The following is a 21,935-nucleotide window of genomic DNA, read 5'->3' as shown; positions in this document are numbered from 1 at the left end:
ATTTAAATCCTCCAAAAAGCGTTTTATGTTGGCCTGTAAAGACGTTTATTACCGATGCGGTTACAGATTAGTGTATCAAAAATCCATTCTCATATTTCAGTCTTTCTTGAGAATGATTTTTCACTAACCTTCGATTAGTTCGGATTCAAATACAGCTTTTTAGGATATATACGCGTAGCATATATAGAACTACTGTATCTCAAGTCAAATTCCTATCTGTGATATTTTTTAGAATCAGATCAAAATCATGTGAAAAATAATTTATTGTTGCAGTGCTTGCATAACATATAGCCTACTACAATGATTCAAACCATCCAAAGACATGCACAACTGTCTGTGAAATTTATGTGTAAAACAGGATACTATAAATTTCCTCTACTGAAGAACATTTATTTTATTTCTTATGATAGAGGCTGATTGTAGGCCTGAATTGAATAGAATGTGGGCGATATTATCACAATTGTTCCATGAGTCAGCATACGAAACAAGAGAGATACAAAAATAATAAGAAACGTATACTAGTCAAAAAGGAAAACAAAGAGCAAAAGCAATATAGAGGAAATGGAGAATGGATAAGAAGTTCGCTGTTTTGCACGTAGGATTGTGGCTACTTGGAATAACGAGCTATATTCACTGATTTATACAGTGCTATAATTATACAGAAATACAGTTATAAGGAGAAATACGTGCTTGAATTTCCCATCCATAGAAAACATTATCTTGTTAAGACTTTTCCAAAAAATATAATTTGATATATTAATACAATAAAAATATTTATTTATAATATATTTGTATTCGTGTAGTAATGTGGTAAAAATAAATTGGTTTGATCGTTTAATGGAGCTTGATGGTTGTAGAAGTAGCCTATAGGCTGCAATACGAAATAAAAAAACATATGGAAGTTGGAAGATGAATATGAGCTTCAACACAGTGATTCCATCGTAGTGATATAGTATTGAATCTACTTGTATCACTTTAAAGCAATGAATATTGATATAGTTCAATAGAAAAATCAGTAATAGTAGAAAAATAGTATATGATTAGATGAGCCAATTCGCAATAACCAGTTCATTTTTCGTTTTATTATCTTGAAGACGCAATCAGGAAAAATAATTAAGAATAAAGTGTGAGTACGTTGTTGACTACCTGCTCCACGATTTGTTTGTTTACTTCCAAATTGCAGTAAAAACTGGTTGATTCTATAGCGAACTAACCATGATGGAAGAAGTTCACGTGGCAAATGGAAGGAGAGTAGGGTTGGATCTTGGATGGAAAACAAGCTTCTTCTGCCCATTTCAATGTAATTGCCTCCCATTGGCTCAATCATTGAACTGAACTAAACAGACCGTGATAACCTCTACCAATAGTCTTATTCATGTTTCTATTCGATTTCATAGACCAGGTTTGAGGATTTGAGCGTGAAATTTACGTATCGAACTGAGAGACATACAGGGGATAAAATCAGTACGTTAATCAAGTATTATGATGTCAAAGTAGAAGTTAAACCCAACTCACAGACATTAGCCAAAAGAAAGGGTATTTCTCATTACATGAACATTCCTCATCACTTACGGTTTTATAAAAGTTAACCATACAGGTACTCATAACACCTCTCACAAGTCATTATTTATTTTTATATAATATGGTATATTAAGCCTATAGCTAACAGTATTTTTTATTATTCTGTCTTATGTATCATTTAATAATTTATTCGTGAATCTATCTGGAGAGCATAATCTGAATTCCAATTAGTTCTTCATTGGGCTTATACCAATTCAAATATCGTAACTTTTTCGAAATTAGGTGAAGTTTAATAATTTATTTTTATTTTCATTCAATTGAAATCATCGCATCGAATTTTTAGTCCAATCTTATTTGTTCGTCCTAGATGTTATTCTGTGCAGTCTTTTTTATATACAATTTCATTCACTATAGCCCATTTTTATCCTATTTGTATTTTCATCCATTGCCTCGGGATCTATTTATTCAAGTATTGATATTACTCGTAGTTTCCTTCCATGTAGCCTACGGTATTCTTTCCATTTCCTTCCTTTCTATTCTGTATCCATATTCATTCATTTTTTATCTTGAAATACTTTGAGCTTTAACCTGAAACTTACAAAATGATTTTATTATCTCCTCACAACACACTGTACTTGTTTTCAATAATCGCTATTTAGTATTTCCATAACGATAATTGCATTCGGACATTGAATCCATTCCTGGATTGTCAACAAATAAATAAAAACCCTGGTTAACCAAAACCCAGTCAAACAAAATGATTGACAGACTTGTAGAGCAATAAAAATTACTGATTTCTGTAATACTGTTATAATGTAACCAATTCTTCAATGTATTATCTAGTGACTTCAATTGTTCAGTTTATACTTTTTCTTATCAATGATTTAATATATTTTTGTAGTTAGAATAGAACACTTCATCATATAGACTTTGCAAATAATCAATGTTTTCTACTCACCATTTTAATAGGCTATTCTTAGCATATTCGGTTCAACCGAAAAATTGGTTATCCGAAAATACTTTTCTTGTACACGTTCATGAAAAGAGATGTTACAACTATAAGATCCTTCTTATAACATTGAAATTTTGTTTAAACGACACTCCAAAAAAGACTCCCCAGAAACAATACTCCTTATACACAATGCTTTCCATAATTAAAATTTCTCATATATGAGACTATCCATGTGAAAGACTCTTCCCATAGTTTGATAGAGTGATGGAGTATTAATTCCTTTAAGCTCCGATATCTGCATATTCATATCACAGTCAACCGGCAGCTGATCGAAAAAGTAGATGATGACTCACCTCTTCAGCCTCACTGTATTACAGGGGGCAACAATCTAACCAAATCTGTCGAATCTCAGCATCTCTTTCCCTCAGGATGCATAAAAGTACACATCTCCCATCTCTCGTTTGCTATCTTTTTTCAATCGGAAACAAGTCCGCCTCTGCCCCTCGGTAGCTTTGGAGAGGGGGGGTGAGGGGTCAGATCCCCAACCACAGTCAAGACTTCCAAGGACCTCCACCCCCCTCCTCCCCGTAGTTACCGGTGACGCTTAGTGTGTACTCCCAGAAATAAGAAAATGCTTGCTTAGTTGAACACTCGCTTCCCAACCGAATCGACGACGGTTACTTCTACTGTAGTACGTGCTCAAAAGCGGGAAAACAAGGTAAGGTCCCAGTCAACTTCCTCCAACTTGTTTATCGAATAAATTAGCCGACCAATGTGTACGTATCTGGGGCAGCCGCATTGGATGTGGGTGAGAAATCAACATATCCCAACGAGAGCTACCGAAATATCAAGGTTTATTGTGTGTGGCAACTTGCAAAAGATTATAAGATACATTCTTAGAAATAGTCGGAACCAGTTTTACTCGAATTGTGACTCAGTTACAACAGCTCTAAAGCTAACCATTATTTCAATAACGTTTTTATAGATCAAGACATTATTAACAAAAAGAGCAACTCTATAAAGTTTTCTATAAAAATGAAAGCTTTTCACTTTCTCCAAGATAAGGATATCTAGATATAGAATAGAACGTGGGTTGATTATGCAGTGGATCTGGAAAACTGGGATTGGAATGCTGTTAATTATGAACGAGACTACTTTTTTGAAAAATATTGTTTGAACGTTTTTAATATTTCAATTCGATTGAAATACTTTTGAAATTATGGTGATTCAGTAAATCTGTGATTGTTGTTATAATTATCGTAAGTATGAATGGGATGAATAATAATACAGTACTATTCATGTATACCTGTATACAGATATATAGGTACTGTAGTAGTATACTACAATGTATAGTACAGTACTATACATTAATTTTACTGATTGAGATTGATATTGACAGAGTAGTTACTGAATATAGTTGTTACTTACAGGCATTATGGAATACTGGAATTAAAACTCATCTTAGACAAATTTCTGGTAGATTGAACAAGGATAATTTGGCAGGACAACAACAATAGAATTTGAGACATAAAAGCATGCTACATAAATAGCTATTAGTTTTCCATTCACCAAGATCTTCCCATTTTTTTTATTTTTCACAACTTTTACCCGATTTTTCGTGAAGCTCAATATGACAAGCACGTAAAACTTACAGAGAGTATAAAAGAGACCACGACAGTAATTGAGGTTAATTTGGTTCACAGCGATTTATGTGCACAATACAAGAAAAACACAGTTGGTAATGACACCAGTGAGAATCTCTCGTAACCAGAGTCACTGTCGTGGAACAATACGCGCTATCTCTGAAGAGCTGCGTTTTATCGAATAAACATGAAAGCTAGTGAATTCCACAAATAGCTATAACAGAGATGATACCAGTATAATTATTATTGTACAAATCAGGTTCGATAATGTAATAACTATTGAAAACAGGTTTAGTTATTTGATTTAATCCATGTTAATGATAATAAAATTTATCCATAAATTAAGAGAAGTAGTTGAACAAGTTGATAGAGGACTTGAACTAGATGAATTTCAAAGTTACATGAACATGAAAAGTTCAAACAGTACATCCAAATCTACAATAATTCAGAGTTGCAGTTAGCCTAGTGTTCACAATATTTCAATCTGATAGAATTCTTTTATCCGACGTACCTATTCCAGAGATGAGAGTTGAAGGTTCTAAATATCTCCCAAACATTATTCAATGAAGATAAATTGTTATTGTTTTTGTGGTCCATCCGGATGAAGGTTAATTAAAAATCATTTCTGGATAGAAGTTCTTGATTTTTGAGAAGCGTTTGATATATTCAATTAATAATACTAAAACTGTCGAATTAAATATTATCCTGTACTCACTCAATGAACACAGGAAGATAACTTGTAGTAACTCAACTTTTACTCAGTAACTCATAACTGATTCTCTGTCTGGAACTGGAACAATATTATTCAATGTATAAAAATATAGTTACTCTCTTTCAGAAATGGTGGACTTCTTTGTGAAATGTTCCTTCCTCAATTACAAATCGATCCGTGAGACTTATAAAAATGGAGATGGTGTGAAAAAGGAGAATCAGAAATAAATCTTAGAATGATGAATGAAGGACACCAAAATTTATTGGGAATGGTGCTCAAAAATTTTATAACCAAGAAGGCAAGACAGTACATCCAAGAAAACAATGGACTGGTTCGGAACAGGCACAAACACCTCAATCCGTCAAGCAGAAAGAGAAAGAGGGAAGAGAGAGTGGAGTAGGAAAAGGTGAAGGAGGGGGTGGAGAAGTGAGAAAAGAAGAAGAAGAAATGGTGAGGGGGAGGAGCAGGAGGAGATGAAGGAGAGAAAAGAAGAAGAAGAAGAGAGCAGAAGAGGGATGGAGTGAGAAGGAGAAGGAGAAGGAGAGGGAGAAGAAGAAGAAGAAGAAGAAGAAGAAGAAGAAGAAGAAGAAGAAGAAGAAGAAGAAGAAGAAGAATAAGAAGAAGAAGAAGAAGAAGAGAAGAAGAAGAAGAAGAAGAAGAAGAAGAAGAAGAAGAAGAAGAAGAAGAAGAAGAAGAAGAAGAAGGATAGATGTAAATTAAGTAGTTTTACTTGGGGCACTTGAGATAGGTAAATGTCATATCAAATGGAGGGGGGATTGAAAAAAAGAGACAAGGAAAATGATAAAAATCAAAGATATATTGAAGAAAATCAAGCAAAGATATTATTGAAATAACAATGAACCCACTAGCTTTTGAATCAACAACTGTAGGATGTAAGACCATTTGTTCATGAAAATTTGGTCAGATTGGATGTTTTGTGATTCACAAATTCACCCACGTGTCTATCCAACTCTAGCATCCACTCAATTCTATGCTCCTCTGAATACAATTTGAAGGCTCCGTTGCTCGTTTCTCTTTAGTACATTAGGAAATAAAAACTGCAAATCCACCAAAATCCGGTAGTCAGAGATGAGGCTCATGTTCAATGACCCAATTGACACTTGAAAGCCAATTTTCAATTTAGAAGTTATTTGAACATGAGTGGAGAAGAGCAGGTCTCAAGAAGATTACAGCAGGTTGTCCTTCAATTAACCTTACTTCATTCTCCAAATTACGTTTGGCTAACGAATTACTGCATCCGTAGTAATGAGAAGAAAATCGTCCGTAGCTCAGATGTCTCACTCCTATGATCAAACTCGGATAAGCCAAACTTTACAGTGGGATTCACTCAAAAACTGTCAGCATTTGTTGAATGAGAATCTTTGTTATAATTCATAGGGAATGCAACAGTGTAAAGTAAGTCCCACTGTAGTAGATTGCTACAGATTTGTAGATTTGCTACAATAGTAATGTCTTGGATCGTTGTCAGCAGTAATGGTGTACTATGGGTGATGATGATTACGATCACGATAATGATTGATGATAATTGCAGTGGTGACAACCATTAGTTTTATGTGTGTAAGTTTTTATTAAAGATTGATGATTGTGAGACAGGATAAGCGAAAGTAGTGACCCAATTAATGTGACTTCAACAATATGACAAAAAATTCTACCATCTCAGATTCTAATTTATGTGGAGAGGGGTAACCGGGTATAAGAGAATAAAGCTGGATTCCCCATATCTCAGTACGGAATCAATATTCTCATATTCTCAGAATCAATGTCCGCGACCTATACAGTGAAAATATCATGAGTTATAACTTTCATTCTGTAACTTTATGGGACGATTCCCAATTAGCAAGCCGAGTATTTTTTAGCGTTTTCTCAGCTTTATCGAGAACAAATGAACAGAAAATGTTCAAATTTAGTACAGAAGTTCAGCTAGTGTGTAATAATGTTGTGTTAGAAGAAATTCGCAATAACGTCAAACATACGCCCAAAATTAGCGTTTTTTTGTTTTTTCTCAGATTTATCGAGAACAAATTAATGACCAGAAATTGTTCAAATTTAGTACAGAAGTGTAATTACACTAGGGTGTAATAATGTTGTGTTAGAAGGAATTTGAAATAACGCCAAAGATACGCCCAAAATCTGCGTTTTTCCAGCGTTTTTTGCGCTTTCTCAGATTTATTGAGAACGAATGAACAGAAATTGTTTAAATTTAGTACAGAAGCTACGGTAATGCTAGGGTGTAATAATGTTGTGTTAGAAGGAATTTGAAATAACGCCAAAGTTACGCCCAAAATTAGCGGTTTTTTGCGTTTTCTCAGTTCTTTCAAGTAATAGACAGAAAATGTTCAAATTTGGTGCAGAGGTTAAGCTAGGGTCTGAAAATTTTGTGATGAGGTGACTTTAATATTTCATCAAAGATACGCCCAAAATCAGAATTTCTCCAACGTTTTCTCAGCTTTTAAGTACTTGTAATGGTTCAACATTGAAGAACACCCTCAGGTTATTCATATCATGAAAGTTCGTTCAAGGTGCATTCTATTTTCTCCAGTTTTTCATAGAGTTTTCAATGCATACTTCTTCATTTCTCAGGAAAATTCACATTCGAGAGAGTTGGATAATGGATGATTTATGAATTCTCCACGTCATTCCTATCTCTAATTTTAAAAGCTAGATTGGAGTACAATAATTCTCATAATATCCTAACGAGGTTTTCCACCCTGCACTAAATAATCCTATTATATCAAGCGAGCAATGTCTGTATATTTATATAATCCTATTATATTAAGCGAGCAATTTCTGTATATTTATATTTATATAGTTATGTGGTTATATGGTTATATGGGTATATATTTATGTTCAACGGATCTCGAAAACGGCTCTAACGATTTTCACGAAATTTGGAACATACAGTAGTAGGTTTATGATACAAAAATTTGATTGCACTAGGTCTCATCCCTGGGAAAACTCGCTGAACGACATTAAAAGGATAATTCATCCTTGGCTGAAACAGCTGAGACTTTCGTCGTCTGTGGATAGTAAAAAGTGAGCGAGTGATTCTGTAGAAAATCAAAATATCGCATCCCCGAAATTCATAAGCTGACGTAGGGCCAGCTGTAAATATAAACACGATCATTTTAGAGAATTGTGTTCTGCTTGTCAATAAATAAAAATAACGAGCGAAGCTCGGTGCCCCGATATTTTAAATTAATCGGTGATTGAATCGAGCGAGGAAGTACTTCGACTTTCTGATGGAATGAAGCATGCTCAAATGAAAAATTCAGGCGAGCGAAGGGAGCCCGATGATCTCATTTTTGGACGATCCAGTCGGGGGTTCAGGCTAGACGGATATAGCGAGCGAAGCGAGCCTGACGGCTAGTACTACTATATACTGATACTTGTATCAGTTGTCTCCGTCACAACTCACTAGTCTTTGTTTACATTGAGATGAGTTGTTGAAAATCGACCATCAATCATAAAACTCTAACAAACTATAAAGTTCTATATTAATAGAAAAACTATAAACAATCTACTTCAATTTCTAATCAACAGAGATTTACTGAGACAAATTGCAATTTCTTGTAATCAGCAGACAATTACTTTGGAGCACCTATTTTGGACGGTGATGTTGAAAGCCAGCCAGCATCCCAATCATAATCAACGTTCATAAATCCCGATCACCTTGATCCGACAAATTAGCTTTTTCCACTCCAATTGTCATGCTAATTATACCTCAATTATCCACATTAACAAAGAGACTCGTTGGCTAAATTTAAAATATAAGTTCAAATTGAAGCAGCCGAGCTAATATTGATAGCACAGATGATGACCCTCAACTTTTAAAGTGAAGTAAGGTTACACAAGTTTCCGATACAAAAATGTCAAGCTAAGGATATAGACCAGCGTAGGAGATGTTGAGTAGACAGTCGCTTAGTTAAATAGCTGCAATAGATTTCAGCATGGGAGAAGGTGAAGGTCATATAAATTTAAAACTACCCGGTCAACATTTGAACGAGACAAAACCAGTTTCAGAAATCAGATACAATTTTTCGTTCAACAAATATATTAAAAATGGAGATTTTTTGGAGATCAGTTGAGTTTTAGACTTTTATTGTCATTAATTTGCTGAGTAGAAAAGTATATTAGAGGATATGATAGTAGAGTAGGTACAATACTTGTATTTTAGGTATTAGGTTACATAATCAGGCCTGGACAGAATATCAGTTGATCCAGTCACAAAAATGTATATCTCTGTTGACAGTTGAATATGTAATGTTATCTTCATCATTCTGGTGGAGCAGAAATTACTGTGATACTTGATGAAATAAGATATTTTCGAGGAAAATTATTATTCGAATCTGGACCAAAAAATCCAGCCAATTATTTAGAACTCATTAATATTGCAGCAAAAATAGTAAATTGCTCTTGTCAAATTTACTTTCAAGCACATAAATTGGTTCTTTCCAATACTACAGACAATTTTCAAACTTATATATGATTCTTGTTCACAGTTTTGGTGAGTGTTCAAATAATTATTAATGATGTGTATCAGAGAGAAAATGTATTCTTATACAGAGAAGTGAAGTGCTCGCTCAAATTGTTTTGGACGGGAACTGTCAACGATATTACATTTTTACTACAATACATATTCTTCCATGTTATTGACAGGTTCACAGCTTGTTTTAACAATAATAGATCAGAGTTGATATAGTTTTAGTCACGAATTTTGTGGAAATAACTCTGTTGTATTTCTTATTATCATTATCTTATCATATCAGTGAAAATGACACTCTGTTTTAAATTTTTTCAGATACTGTCATTTTCCCGTCTTAAAATATTTTTTATTTATCAACTTTGTTTTTCATTTGATTGACAAAATTGTTTTGAAGCTACTATTACTTCCGTCACTTTATAAGATAGGTTCAACCAGAGACAAACAAATAGTTTACGCTTATCCTTTCTATATGATAGTAAAGTCCACTTTCAAACTTACTCCTATCCTTTCTCCATGGTTTGCAACACATACAACTTATAAGCCCATTTAATGTTGAGAGTCAAATCTAGATAGGATATGAGTCTATTTTAGAAATTTTAAACAATCAGTTCAGGCAGAGAATTTGCAAATATGTGTCGTAGGAAAAATACTTCAGTGAGATTCCATCCAAGAAAATTTGGAAATAAAAACATTTAGAATCATCAATATTGTTTAATGTATGTAATAAAAAACTAGTCAAACAGCTCTCAGACCTTGAGCTACGGTAAATCTATTCCATCAGCACAGAATTTTCATTTCTCATATATGATAATTATTTATTCTTATATGTCCCAGCATCAAGCACCTTCTGAGAAATGATTGACAACTCCTATATACGTATAACTTCAAAGTTAGGGAAACTTATATCTCACACTACATCGACTATTCTTGTAATTTTTGTTAATCTGATACATTTATTATTGTAACTTTACTTAGTTTTCTCCTTTTTTTCTCGAATTGCTTACAAAATAATATGAGGTAGTCAAGTCTAATCTGCCTAGTCATTGTTTATGCTACAGCATCTCTGCAATCATGACCTCTCTTCCCAGCTCATTTCCCATATTATCCACCGATGAATGGTAGGCCTATCATCAAATAAACGGCCACTGACTTCTTGGTCTGCATCAACCGGTTTTGTTTGAGCATCCGATTTATTTCATGGTTGTAGGTTTCGTGGCCAGGCTTTTAGTTTTTTTTTTTTTTTTGATTGGTCAAGTTTGACTCATCACCTTTAAAAAATTCTTTACAGTGTTGAATCAAAAGACAAAGCGACAATGCTACCATAATCCAATTTTAAATACGAATAAATGATTCTTCATTCAAGTTGATGAAGGCCCAACGTAATAATCTTGATTAAGGTACAAGTTGATAGCGTGAGATTCACGTTATTAAGTCAATGGAGATGATAGGAAGGCATTGTTGCCAATTTTTCTTTTACACTGCCTTCTACAGTAGATACGGTAACTGTGATTCAGGTTATCACGGTAAATCTGTTCTGATATAATTGTTGATTTCTTTTAATGATGATTTATTTCATAATAATTGAGATGGGAGTCATTTTTGACTTTGACATTATAGTAATTTTCTATTCAGTATTCTATATATTATATGTCTACTAGCAATTTGGCAACAGTGCGGAGTTGGAAAAGTATAGAGCTATCTAGGTACTTTGTCTAATGACAGGGTTCGCACTATACCGTACAGTAGTTAGTTTGATGTTTTCAGACTTTTGACGAAAGACTTATTTCTAGTCTCTTGTAGCCTTAAATTCCTTATTGGTTTCACAAAATGTTGTAATAAGATTCTGAGATAAATGAAAATCTTGAAATATGATTATTGAATATGAATATGGATAGTTTCAAAATAATTGAGATTATAAAATAATGGTGGAATATTGAGATAGTGAAGTTAATAAAATAACGAAATAAGACCCAGTCATTTGATGGCTTAAAGCCTTTAATTACATTAGTAGGAGAATTTATTTCCCAAAGTTTGGTTCTATCCTAGACAGCATCACAACACACACAGAGACACTCAGGACTGATTATTATTATTGAGAATAACCCCGATCATTGTATCTACTTATTGCCCAATTTTACTTATATTCTAAAAGAAATTTCAGAAGTAGAAATGATAGAAAAATATTTTTCTAAAAAAATATTAACAGAATTGATATACGGAAATCTACAGCTGAATAGAGAAAGCCAATGAATAGAGAAAACTAGTAGCCTATTAACAGAAAAATCAAAGTAATGAGATAAAATAAATCAGATGCGGAGAAGAGAACATAGAACATAGAACATAGAACATAGAGAACATTAGTTTAGTTTTCAATAATATTCTCAATAATAGTTTTTGATCAGAAAATGGTAATAACTGAGAAAAGCAAGCAAGTGAATAACACGGATACACGTGTAACCTACATTTCCGCAAAAAGTTAATTTGGAAAAACACATAATTTTGAATAGTGGAGGGGGAACTTTCCTACTCAAATGACATTCCTGTTAGGAAGTGAATCAATGATCTTTGCATGTTAATGGCTTCAGGGTTATTATCCTTAGGCGATTGTATGCATGATATTTACAGGGAATACCTCGACGGTATGTGTATTTAACAAATGACTAATTATTTTCTTTGGTGGCATTCCAAACTTATTATTCAGATACTGGTCAATTTTTAGATGAATTAGGTTGAATTGAAACACGAGAGTAACGTGAAACACTTCAGACTAGAATTGAAAGAGTAGAATCAGAGACAAATAATGTGGATGAATATTATACATCTTTACTCTATGGTAGAATGCACGTTCTTACTTATAATAATAACCAATGATGGAAATGAGAAGCTCTGGCACAACACTTATCCATACCAGGATAAACAGCTGGTCTTTTTATGGATTCAAGGAATCCATTCTCCAAATATAATTCCTAGAATCGCAATACATTATTAGATGGTAGCAACTCAAAATCCTACGTAGGCTAATATATGCTAACCGGTAACATCAAGCTCACAAGGTCACTTCAACAGACTAATCTTCTGAAATTATAGAATTTTCCTTGCAGAAGTTGATGTTGCATTGTAGGAGAGTGGATTACACAAATCATTAATTGATGAGAAATTGCATTCATTCAAGTGGTTTATAACATTCAACTTTGGATTTCTTTTAATGATAATTTAATCATTAATAAAGATTATTTCATCCATCATACTTTCCAATATGAGTAAACAAGTGAGTGAATTAGTGTTTTAATTATGACTTTTCATTGTGAATGATTCTGATGAATGATAATGACTTTGAATGAATGATAATGACTTGCGATTCAATATGATTTTTCCATTGTTAATTCAATAACTCAAGTTTATAACAGATCACTAGAGTAGGATGATTTAATGATCTGTTATATTAACATTTTAAATCAGAAACTACTCTTCATCATTTTGGGATCAGAAATATCTGTGTTTGAATGTGGTGATGAAACAAAACCTTTTTTGGACTAATTTTTGATCAAAATTCGGGAATGAAATAGCATGGGCTCATCTATATAAGCCTGCTTTTTCATCCCCAATCGCTCTAGGATTAGCCTATGTGTTATCATTGATTAAAATCAATAAGTACGCGTAATAATACTGATCAGCTTTCCATAGTGTACCAATGAGAGGAAACATGGAAAATAATGATATTCTACATCATTTATAGTTGCTGACATGAGATACAAATAAATTGAGTGATACAACTCAACAAGTACCAAATGCATCAAATTTATATTATCCAAAAAAACTTGACCATGACGAGAATAGTCAACTTCAATACAATTTCTGTATCCTTTTTCATTGGAATGTTGGAATATTGCAACACTCTGCGGGTGATAGAAGCCGGTAGCATAGCACCAACACAAGATCGCACTTACACTCGGCTATTGTCGTCTGATGACTGTAATTTCACGTTTGACAGCAAATCCGCAACTTACAATCGAAAAACTATGTACACGAATTATTACCGTAATAATAGCAGGCATGCGAACACTGAGCTGTCGCACAAGGTTGACTCTTCCTTCACCACATTTGACCCCAATTCAAAACGTAAACAATCAATCACGTTACTTCTAGGAGACCTTTAAATCTATAATTTCTCTAATTTTGAGAGGAATAATGAAATTTTGTCAAGGAATGGTTTTTCCAAACCTTGGAGATGTTCAGTGTTCCTCTAGAGGTCTAGATGAAGTTTCAGATAGAATCATTGACAATATTAAGGCTGTGCAAAGGCTAAAAATAAATTTACTACTCGTAATATTTTTCGAAGTTTTACGATTTGTATATCATCAAGCTATCAAAATGAAAAAGTTTTCTCAGGAAAACATTTTTTTTCTGATCATTACTTTTTGAGATATGAGCGCCTAAAGTTTAAATTTTTGGGACAGAACATTTCAAATTCCGTAAGAGATAAATCCATGAGATTTAGAGGATGAATTCCTCATGGTATTGTTGATCCAGTAAAACAAATTTTTTTTTAAATATCAATTTTTAAGATAGTTATTCAATTTACTAGAAATAACCAAAAATAACTTTTAGTTGAGTTATTTTTGGCTCTATATCTCATGGATTCATCTCTTACCGAATTTGAAATGTCTGTCACAAAAATTCAAACTTCAGTCGCTCATATCTCAAAAAGTAATGATCGGAAAAAAATGTTTTTCCGAGAAAACTTTTTCATTTTGAAAGCTTGATGATATACAAATCGAAAAACTTCGAAAAATATCACGAGTAGAAAGTTTATTTTTAGCCTTTGCACAACCCTGGAGAGCACAGTGTGGTACTACCCAACCACAGACTCCTAGCCCTCATTTTTGCCCCCAGTAGCGCTCATCGATGCATCATTTATATCCATGTATTTTCCTAAAAACTTCTTATTTAAGTGTAGTCATGTCTGTTTTGATAACGTCATATCTTTAGTTGCAAATAATAAGCAATTGTTCAGTAGAGCCTCAACTATGCATTAATCGTGTATAATATTCTATTCCAATTTTCTCTTTATATATGTATAAATTTTATTCATTTTTTCAATTATTCTGAATGGATGAGGACGTGTCTTGATATTTTTCTTATTTTTTTGTGTAGTTGAGAAGTTGATATTGAGGCAATTATTCATATTGAATGAAAAAGACTAAGAAATTGTCAAAAACCAGAGATTTATTGATACTTAGAAAGACCGGTTTCGGTTATTACACATTGTCAATCTCTGAGATTGTTTATCAGATATTGACAATGGTGTAATAACCGAAACCGGTCTTTCTAAGTATCAATAAATCTGTGGTTTTTGACAATTTCTTAGTCTTTTTCATTCAATATGTCTCAATATTATTAAACCAGAAATCACAAATCACATTGTGGAGTTCGGACTTGAGAAGAAAAAATGTTTGGTGTACTTTCTCAATATCGTAAGACTCAAACATTCTATAGAAAATGCTTTTTATCTATCTGTGCTGAGCATGAAACTGATTTCTCTAAAGCTTGAAAACGATTCGCGTGTGTACAGTGTATTGATGGTTTTTCCCCAATTGAGGTACTGAAGTAGGCCTACCCCACCTCAGGTTCAGCTTCAAACGAAATGCTTGTGTTCTCCAGGGTTGACTAATATAGTGATAATTGCTGAATAAGAAATTCTCAAACTGCCTGTATTAATTTCTCTTATTATCATTTTCACCCGTTTATACTGTAAAATAATTAAGTGACAATAGCGTTGATGGAATCGAGAGTTATGGATGAATGATGAATGTTCAAGAATGAGTGAGTTACCAGAGACAGTATATAGTTATAAGCTTCAATACGAGCCAAAATTACCAAATGCAGTAGTTGTTATTTTGTTGAATTCACTTTCAATCTATTGTAAAAAGATGACATTACGACAATCCTAGTCACTTCTCACAAGTAAAACTAACTAACAAGACTTAGTTTTTACAAGAGAACTTGGAACTCCAGCGTTAATAGATTTGACATTGCCTGAAGCAAATATTTACTTGAACAAAGCTTGTTAAACTTCTCAGTAAACGATGATCACGCATCTACATCTCTGGCTTGTATTCAAGTCTCCACTGAAAACTATGCAAACTATTACAAAACTTCAGAAGTCGAGTTTTAAAAGCTTTGAAGAACATCGGTCATTTTTTGAAGATTTTGAAATTACAATCTCTTTGTATGGAGTAATGAAGAAGATTTGAGAAGTTACACAATAGGGCTCAACATGATTCGACAAAATCTCAATTTAGTGGGTTTTCAATGAAAAAAATTGTATTTGTATGATAGATTCCCTGCCAAATTGTAGAAAACGTTCGCGTATCATACAATCTTTTTTTCGCTTAAAATTCCCATTCCTCTATTTCTAATTTATTTTCCATTAACAAACAATATAATTTATCAATAATTGTAAATATCTTCATGCAAAATTTCCTTGTGCTAGATACAGAGAGGCCCAAGAACCTCGTAATTTCGGCTCATTTTCCAGTTTTAAGCTATTTCTTCCAAATCTCGTGATCGGACAGAAAACTTTGCTCCTGCCTTTTTTCTAGAATATGGAATTTTGAATGAAATGAGTTCATTCGGAACTCTCTATCTCCAATGAGTACTGAGTTATGATTTTTCAAAAATGAGTGAAATTTGGAGAGAAAATCAACTTTTGATGAATTTAAGATTTTGATCAACAATATCTTCCGATTGTTACCATTTGGATGTATAACTCAAAATCCCTCTGGGCGCATTTTTGTGCTCTACAATCGGAGATCAGGTAGAGCGCTCTATCTCATACAGATTTCCAGGTACACCTGACAACAATGCTCCTTGTATTGTGAAAAACACCTAATTTTCAGCTTCAACCATTATCACCAACTACATAGTCTTCACATTGATATTTTGCACAATGACATAGGTTCATAAGATTATGTTCTATGAGAATCACCCGTTAGATGCACTTCATTTCAGTATTTCCTAGTGGAGAGGCGCGCTTAAGGACACCTCAAGGATCAAAATGTCAAACACTTATAACTTCTGACGCAATGATCAGATTTTATCGTACTACACTTCATTCTTCTCGGCTCGTCAAGGCGGTCCAAAATCATGCATCATAAGTCAAATTCGGTCAAAAAGTGGAAAATTTATTATTGAGTGTACAAAAGCCCATATTCCAATACACAAAAAATGGCCAATTTCTATATTCAAAGCTATGTATCTCGGTAACCCCTTATTATAAAAATCATTACTTGATCTTGAAATGTACAATATAGTTTCCTCTTCCACCTGCTGTAAACGATTTATGAAAAAATATTTTCATAGAGTAAGATTTGATTGTTGAAAAGAATCCGGAAATTGTAGATATTTTTATCATATTAACGGTTCTGGCAGTACTATGATAGGGAAAAGTTATTCAAGATGGATTTTAGACAACTGAGCTCATAGAGGATGAATTTACCTACAATTTGGAATCAATCGAGAGTTTCAATGATGTATCAGACTCATTTTAGAAATTCTCAATCAACAGTAAAATCACGGAAAAAATGTAAAAACTGAAATCGCCATTTTTGAAATCTTCTGTAACTTTCGAATGGTATTGGAATTGAAAGTATATATTCATTGGAGTGGGTAGAGGAGGACAATTTTCACATCCTCACTAGATTTGGAAATTTTATCAGAAGTATTTCAAAAGACATGCAGCTTTGAACTCATTTATTTCAAGAGGACTAAAACAATTCTACCCTAGCCAGCAGCCATCTTTTCTTGAGAGAAACGCCTGAAGGTTTTGGGTGATGCATAGACACATCATCAATTGCCAACCTCACTAATAAAGAATACAACTTTACAAATTACATTTATTATTCTCAATAAAACTTTATTTTAAAACTGTTTTGAATTTATTCAACCTTTATGTTGTTTAGAATTATTTGTTAATTCAGAAATAGAACTTTATTATTACTGTAGGTTATTCAACATTAGTGTATCTGATAAATTCCCGGTAAAATGTTAAGTCCGCATATTGATTACACCGATATTTACTATCAAGTTTTATTGATACTTTGAATATCTAATTGAAGATTTGATTTTCATTGAGAAAAAAATGTAATATTACAACAATATTTGTCAAAGAAGTCAATATATTCACCTTGAAAGGTATGGAGACTCCAATTTTACCTGTCACCCTTGATAGAGATTATTCAATTTTTGGCTCCAGATGAATATCGCCTGCTGCTGTAAAGTCATTAGGCAGATCTTACCTTGAGACTGACTATCCTCTCTGTTAAAGATTTGGACGAAGTAGGAAAATATAAGGGTTCTTAATATGATATGAAACCATATAACATCCACTCTGAACTGACTCGCTACCATCTGACAAAAAGGGTGAGAATTGTGAGATAATATGGAGTGAGGCCAGAAGATAGAAGTAAATTAGAATTCCTTATATTTTCAATAAATCTAGACAACTGCTCCAAACTTAACACTATGACCCTGTGTTTTCAATGATTTTGACTTTTGTTATAAATTTGAATAATTCAGATAAATCTTGAGAATTTGATATTTCTGAAGATGTACTAATCAATGCTATATATTGCTGATTTCTCCACCACATTCGATAAAGAATATAGTTGGATGATTTTTTCATATGCTATGTCAATAATGAGATAATGTGCTAATACCAGATTGATCATGCATAAGGACAGAGTCATGAATGAAGTGTACACAATTCAATAGATAAATCAATATATTATACACATAAATTAAAAGAATGATAGCAAATGAAACAATACATATGTGGCAATAAGAGAAAATATGATTGTATATTATCACAGTCGCTGCTCATACAAATTTTATAATGCCTACTAAAGATAAATAATAGATTTGATGATTCATTGAATGAATATAATGGATAAGCCCATTTTCTCGACTCCTGCTTTTGCTTGTAGAATAAAAATTTATGAATTCTAAATTCTATTTTATAATATTCATTAATCTCAGGGCTTTGAGTTCGGCATACAGTGGAAAGTTTGACAGAATAAATAATTCCTTAAAATTATAAGAGCCTCTTTATAATTATTTTTAATGGGATAATAATTCTAGAAATTGTAATATGTATTTCCCTTAAGATATTCGTACGAATATATTTATGAGTCTATCTTGACTTTGATTATTATTAAAACTGAACATTTGATGAGCTAGCTTTAATCAATTTGTATGTTCGTTGTTTGAGGGCCCTCTGAATAGATTCTTCTAAAAATTATAACTCACTGCGATGATAAATTTTAGATCGTAGTGGTAGCGTGGCTCCCGTCCGGTTGTTCCAAGTTTCTTTCCTTCAATTTAATGCAGCAAAGTTCTCACGATGGGGAAATATTAATTCAGCAACTCATGTCTTAAAATCACTTCACTGAGTTCATGAAAAATTATTAGAATTATTACATTCATTTGAATAAAAAAGGATTATAATTTTTGTCTCCTGGATTGAGCTGTGGTCTCTAGTAGTCGTGGTTCTCTTTCCCTTTCTCGAGGGTACTTCCCCATTCCTAATTTACATAAAATTAAAATAGTTGTTGCTATTGGTGGATTTCACCAAAAATAGTATGACGTAGTCGAGTCTTAGAAAGTGGTTCCTAATACAAAGATAGAATACATTTGAACAGATAAATATTTGTCCAAGTTTATTATACTCATATGTAAGTTATAACTGTTGGCATAATTCAGTGATAGGCACATATATACCATAAATTATTTATCTAAAAATTTCCACGTGGAGATTTTTCAAACTATTTACACTTTAGCACCAACCAAATACTGTACCCTGATTGGTGCATTGAGTTTTTTTGGTATAAGCATCTGTTCAATTTTGTTTACATACAATAAAGCATCCCCTAATTCCTTTATTTTTATAATAATTTTTAAATACAATTTGCTTATTGATAGTTTGATGATAAATATTTTGTTTTTTACAATAGTTATTTTGTTCATTATTTACAACATGCAATGCATATAAACCCCCTTTTGGCCGATGCTTTCTGATTACAGCTTGTACTCAATTGTACGTCTAGATGGTGGCTATGAAAATTATATGTCTCTAGCTTGACCGTTGTCGATGTCACCGATAGGCGCTGTTTCGAGCGAATCTAACCTCAATATTCTTTATTATGAACTTGATAAGCCATTAAACAATTAATACAATTTCCATAAAATGGCTAATAATTGCAGTATTTGAAGTCTACCTTATGTCATCTGTACCAATAGCTCTTATCTATCTCTGTCAATTCACGATCTTGCTGCCGATGTCATAACTTTTATTTCCCTTCAATGAGACCTTATTAATTCTTTTCAACAATTTGGATGTGTATCGAAACACATCGTGATATTGTCTACAAAATGTCTCAATTCAAGTTTACTATAGACTTATCAACATAAAATCCACACCGTATAAACATAGTTTTAGAGTTAACGATTTATACTCAAATATGAGAGAATAGAAAATCTAAGTTGACAACTGAAATTGGATGAGAATCACCAAAATTTGGTAATTTAATATGTTGTCACAGCACCAATAACCTGAAAAATAGAAAATATTACAAGTTGACAAAGGATAACTGATGATAATAATAGGCATATTATGATCAACATGACAACAGACCTAAAGTTGATCTAATAATAATAATAATAATAATAAATGTTTCTGAGCAAAACCATACATTCAGTTCGATACATATTGAATTAAGCGTGTCATTCATTTCAATGGATGCTTCATATTATTATCAAATTTAATGAAGAATATTGAGTCAAGATTCAAAATGCGGGATAAGAACGGGATGCAAACGATTTAAAATAAATAATTTCATGTATTTAATAAAATTATATAATTTATAATATTGTCCTGGTTCCCACACTCATCTCACGGTGGTGTATTCAAGGAATTTTTGGTTGGTGAGAAAGAAGGATTTTTTAAATTGATAGGGTATATTTCAAAGTATTTGAATAGTTAATTTGTTGAACTTTGAATATCTGCTTGAAAATCAAACATTCAATTAATGCATATTCTCAGCGAATGCTCAACTCAATGAAAATGATATTATTTGATAAGTAGGCCTACTCACGTTATTAATAAGCATAAAATCGATCACGAAAAATCCAGCTGCTGTGAATTATATCTTCTGGTGGAGTATTTGTTGTGAGAATATCATCAGCTGGAAACAATTAATCGACAATATACAATAACAATATAATAATAAATCGACAATGTACAATAACAGATCGTCATACAGTATTTATAAAACTGATAGTTTCCGAAAGATTTGAGATTTATACTTACTGTTTACTTTATCAAAAACGTTTATCATAATTAAATGTCCATTAAGTTGTTCATTAAATGTTCAGTGTACTTTGCACACTGTTTTTTGAATCATTTTTCTGGTCATTTTTAAAATCCTAGCTCCTGAAGATTTTTCTCGTTAATTAATTTCTGAGGGTGTGTACACATCAGGCGTTCCTAGTTCCAGCGGTCTGAAGAGAATATAAATATATTATATGAATATCTATATCTCTATCCTCCTGTAGTCGAACGCACACATCAGCAGAGAACGCACACACGTCTGCAGAAAGACGGACGTCAATTTATAGTGGACATGTTTTCAAATAAAAATCAGTTGAAATGTGACAACTACTATCAGTTGAATTTGATATTAATTATAGCTGAACAAACTGGTTTGTCAGCGTATTGCTCTTGAACTTGGTTTGTTGTAGTAGACAGTTTCACTGGTAGATAGCGTTGCTATACAGAGAACAAACTAAGGACATCAATCTATCGTTTTTAAGCTATATAATATTGATCTTTCATGCTAAGGATTTGTGTTCGGTTATAATGAGTGGCCGATCCAATCTTTCAGTTTATGTATAAAAAATTCACAAATGAATATTGAAGAACTTTTTGTTTCAGATGCTGACTTTTTGCCTACTACTGTCAGTTGTAGGTCAAGGATATGGATTCTTCAATACCCCCATGATGCCACCCTACTTCTTCAGGAATCATGCGAATAGTGGGTGAGTGCATTGAGAATTATATCTAAAAAAGTAAATTAGTATGGCTTTTGTTGGTGGAATATATAATTTAAGCCGTCAATGGGCCTTACGACTGTCATACTTCATCTGGGACCGACAATTAAACGTGCCCATCCGATAACACGGGAGTGATCTTGTTAAAAAAACTTTTGGTTGTGAGAGGGTTTGAACCCGGGATATCTATGCTGCTACGCAAGCACTATCCACTAGACCACGGATCACTCGGAGAATTATATCTATAATATAATAAAGGAAGGAGCTGGCTTATACACGTACGGGATACGAAAATTATGTTTGACGCATCATCACGTCTGAACTACTGGACTGATTAACTTGAAATGTTGCATATAGATTCTTAATTAACCCAGTATGGGTATTAATAGTCCTATTTTCAATTCTTCAATATTTCATTACATCAAGTTTTCAATTTGTCATGCTTCCAGTAGTTGAAACAGCTGAACATTTCTTTCAAAAGGGAAATTGGAAGATAGG

The 21,935-nt window shown here is 32.9% G+C and overlaps 1 protein-coding gene across 1 annotated transcript in view; it reads left to right on the top strand.

Annotated features, from left to right (window-relative positions):
- The first annotated feature begins 3,037 nt into the window (after positions 1-3,037).
- LOC111048012 (bromodomain-containing protein DDB_G0280777) overlaps positions 3,038-21,935 on the top strand; it is a 45,862-nt gene continuing 26,964 nt past the window's right edge. Inside the window, exons 1-2 of the mRNA XM_022333855.2 lie at positions 3,038-3,191; positions 21,322-21,425. Of these exons, the coding sequence (XP_022189547.2) occupies positions 21,322-21,425 (104 nt within the window). The 5' untranslated portion in view covers positions 3,038-3,191. The remainder of the gene's footprint in view (positions 3,192-21,321; positions 21,426-21,935) is intronic.

The sequence above is a fragment of the Nilaparvata lugens genome, chromosome 11, assembly GCF_014356525.2.
Source record: "Nilaparvata lugens isolate BPH chromosome 11, ASM1435652v1, whole genome shotgun sequence".
Lineage (NCBI taxonomy): Eukaryota > Metazoa > Arthropoda > Insecta > Hemiptera > Delphacidae > Nilaparvata > Nilaparvata lugens.
This window is presented reverse-complemented; position numbering and strand designations above follow the sequence as displayed.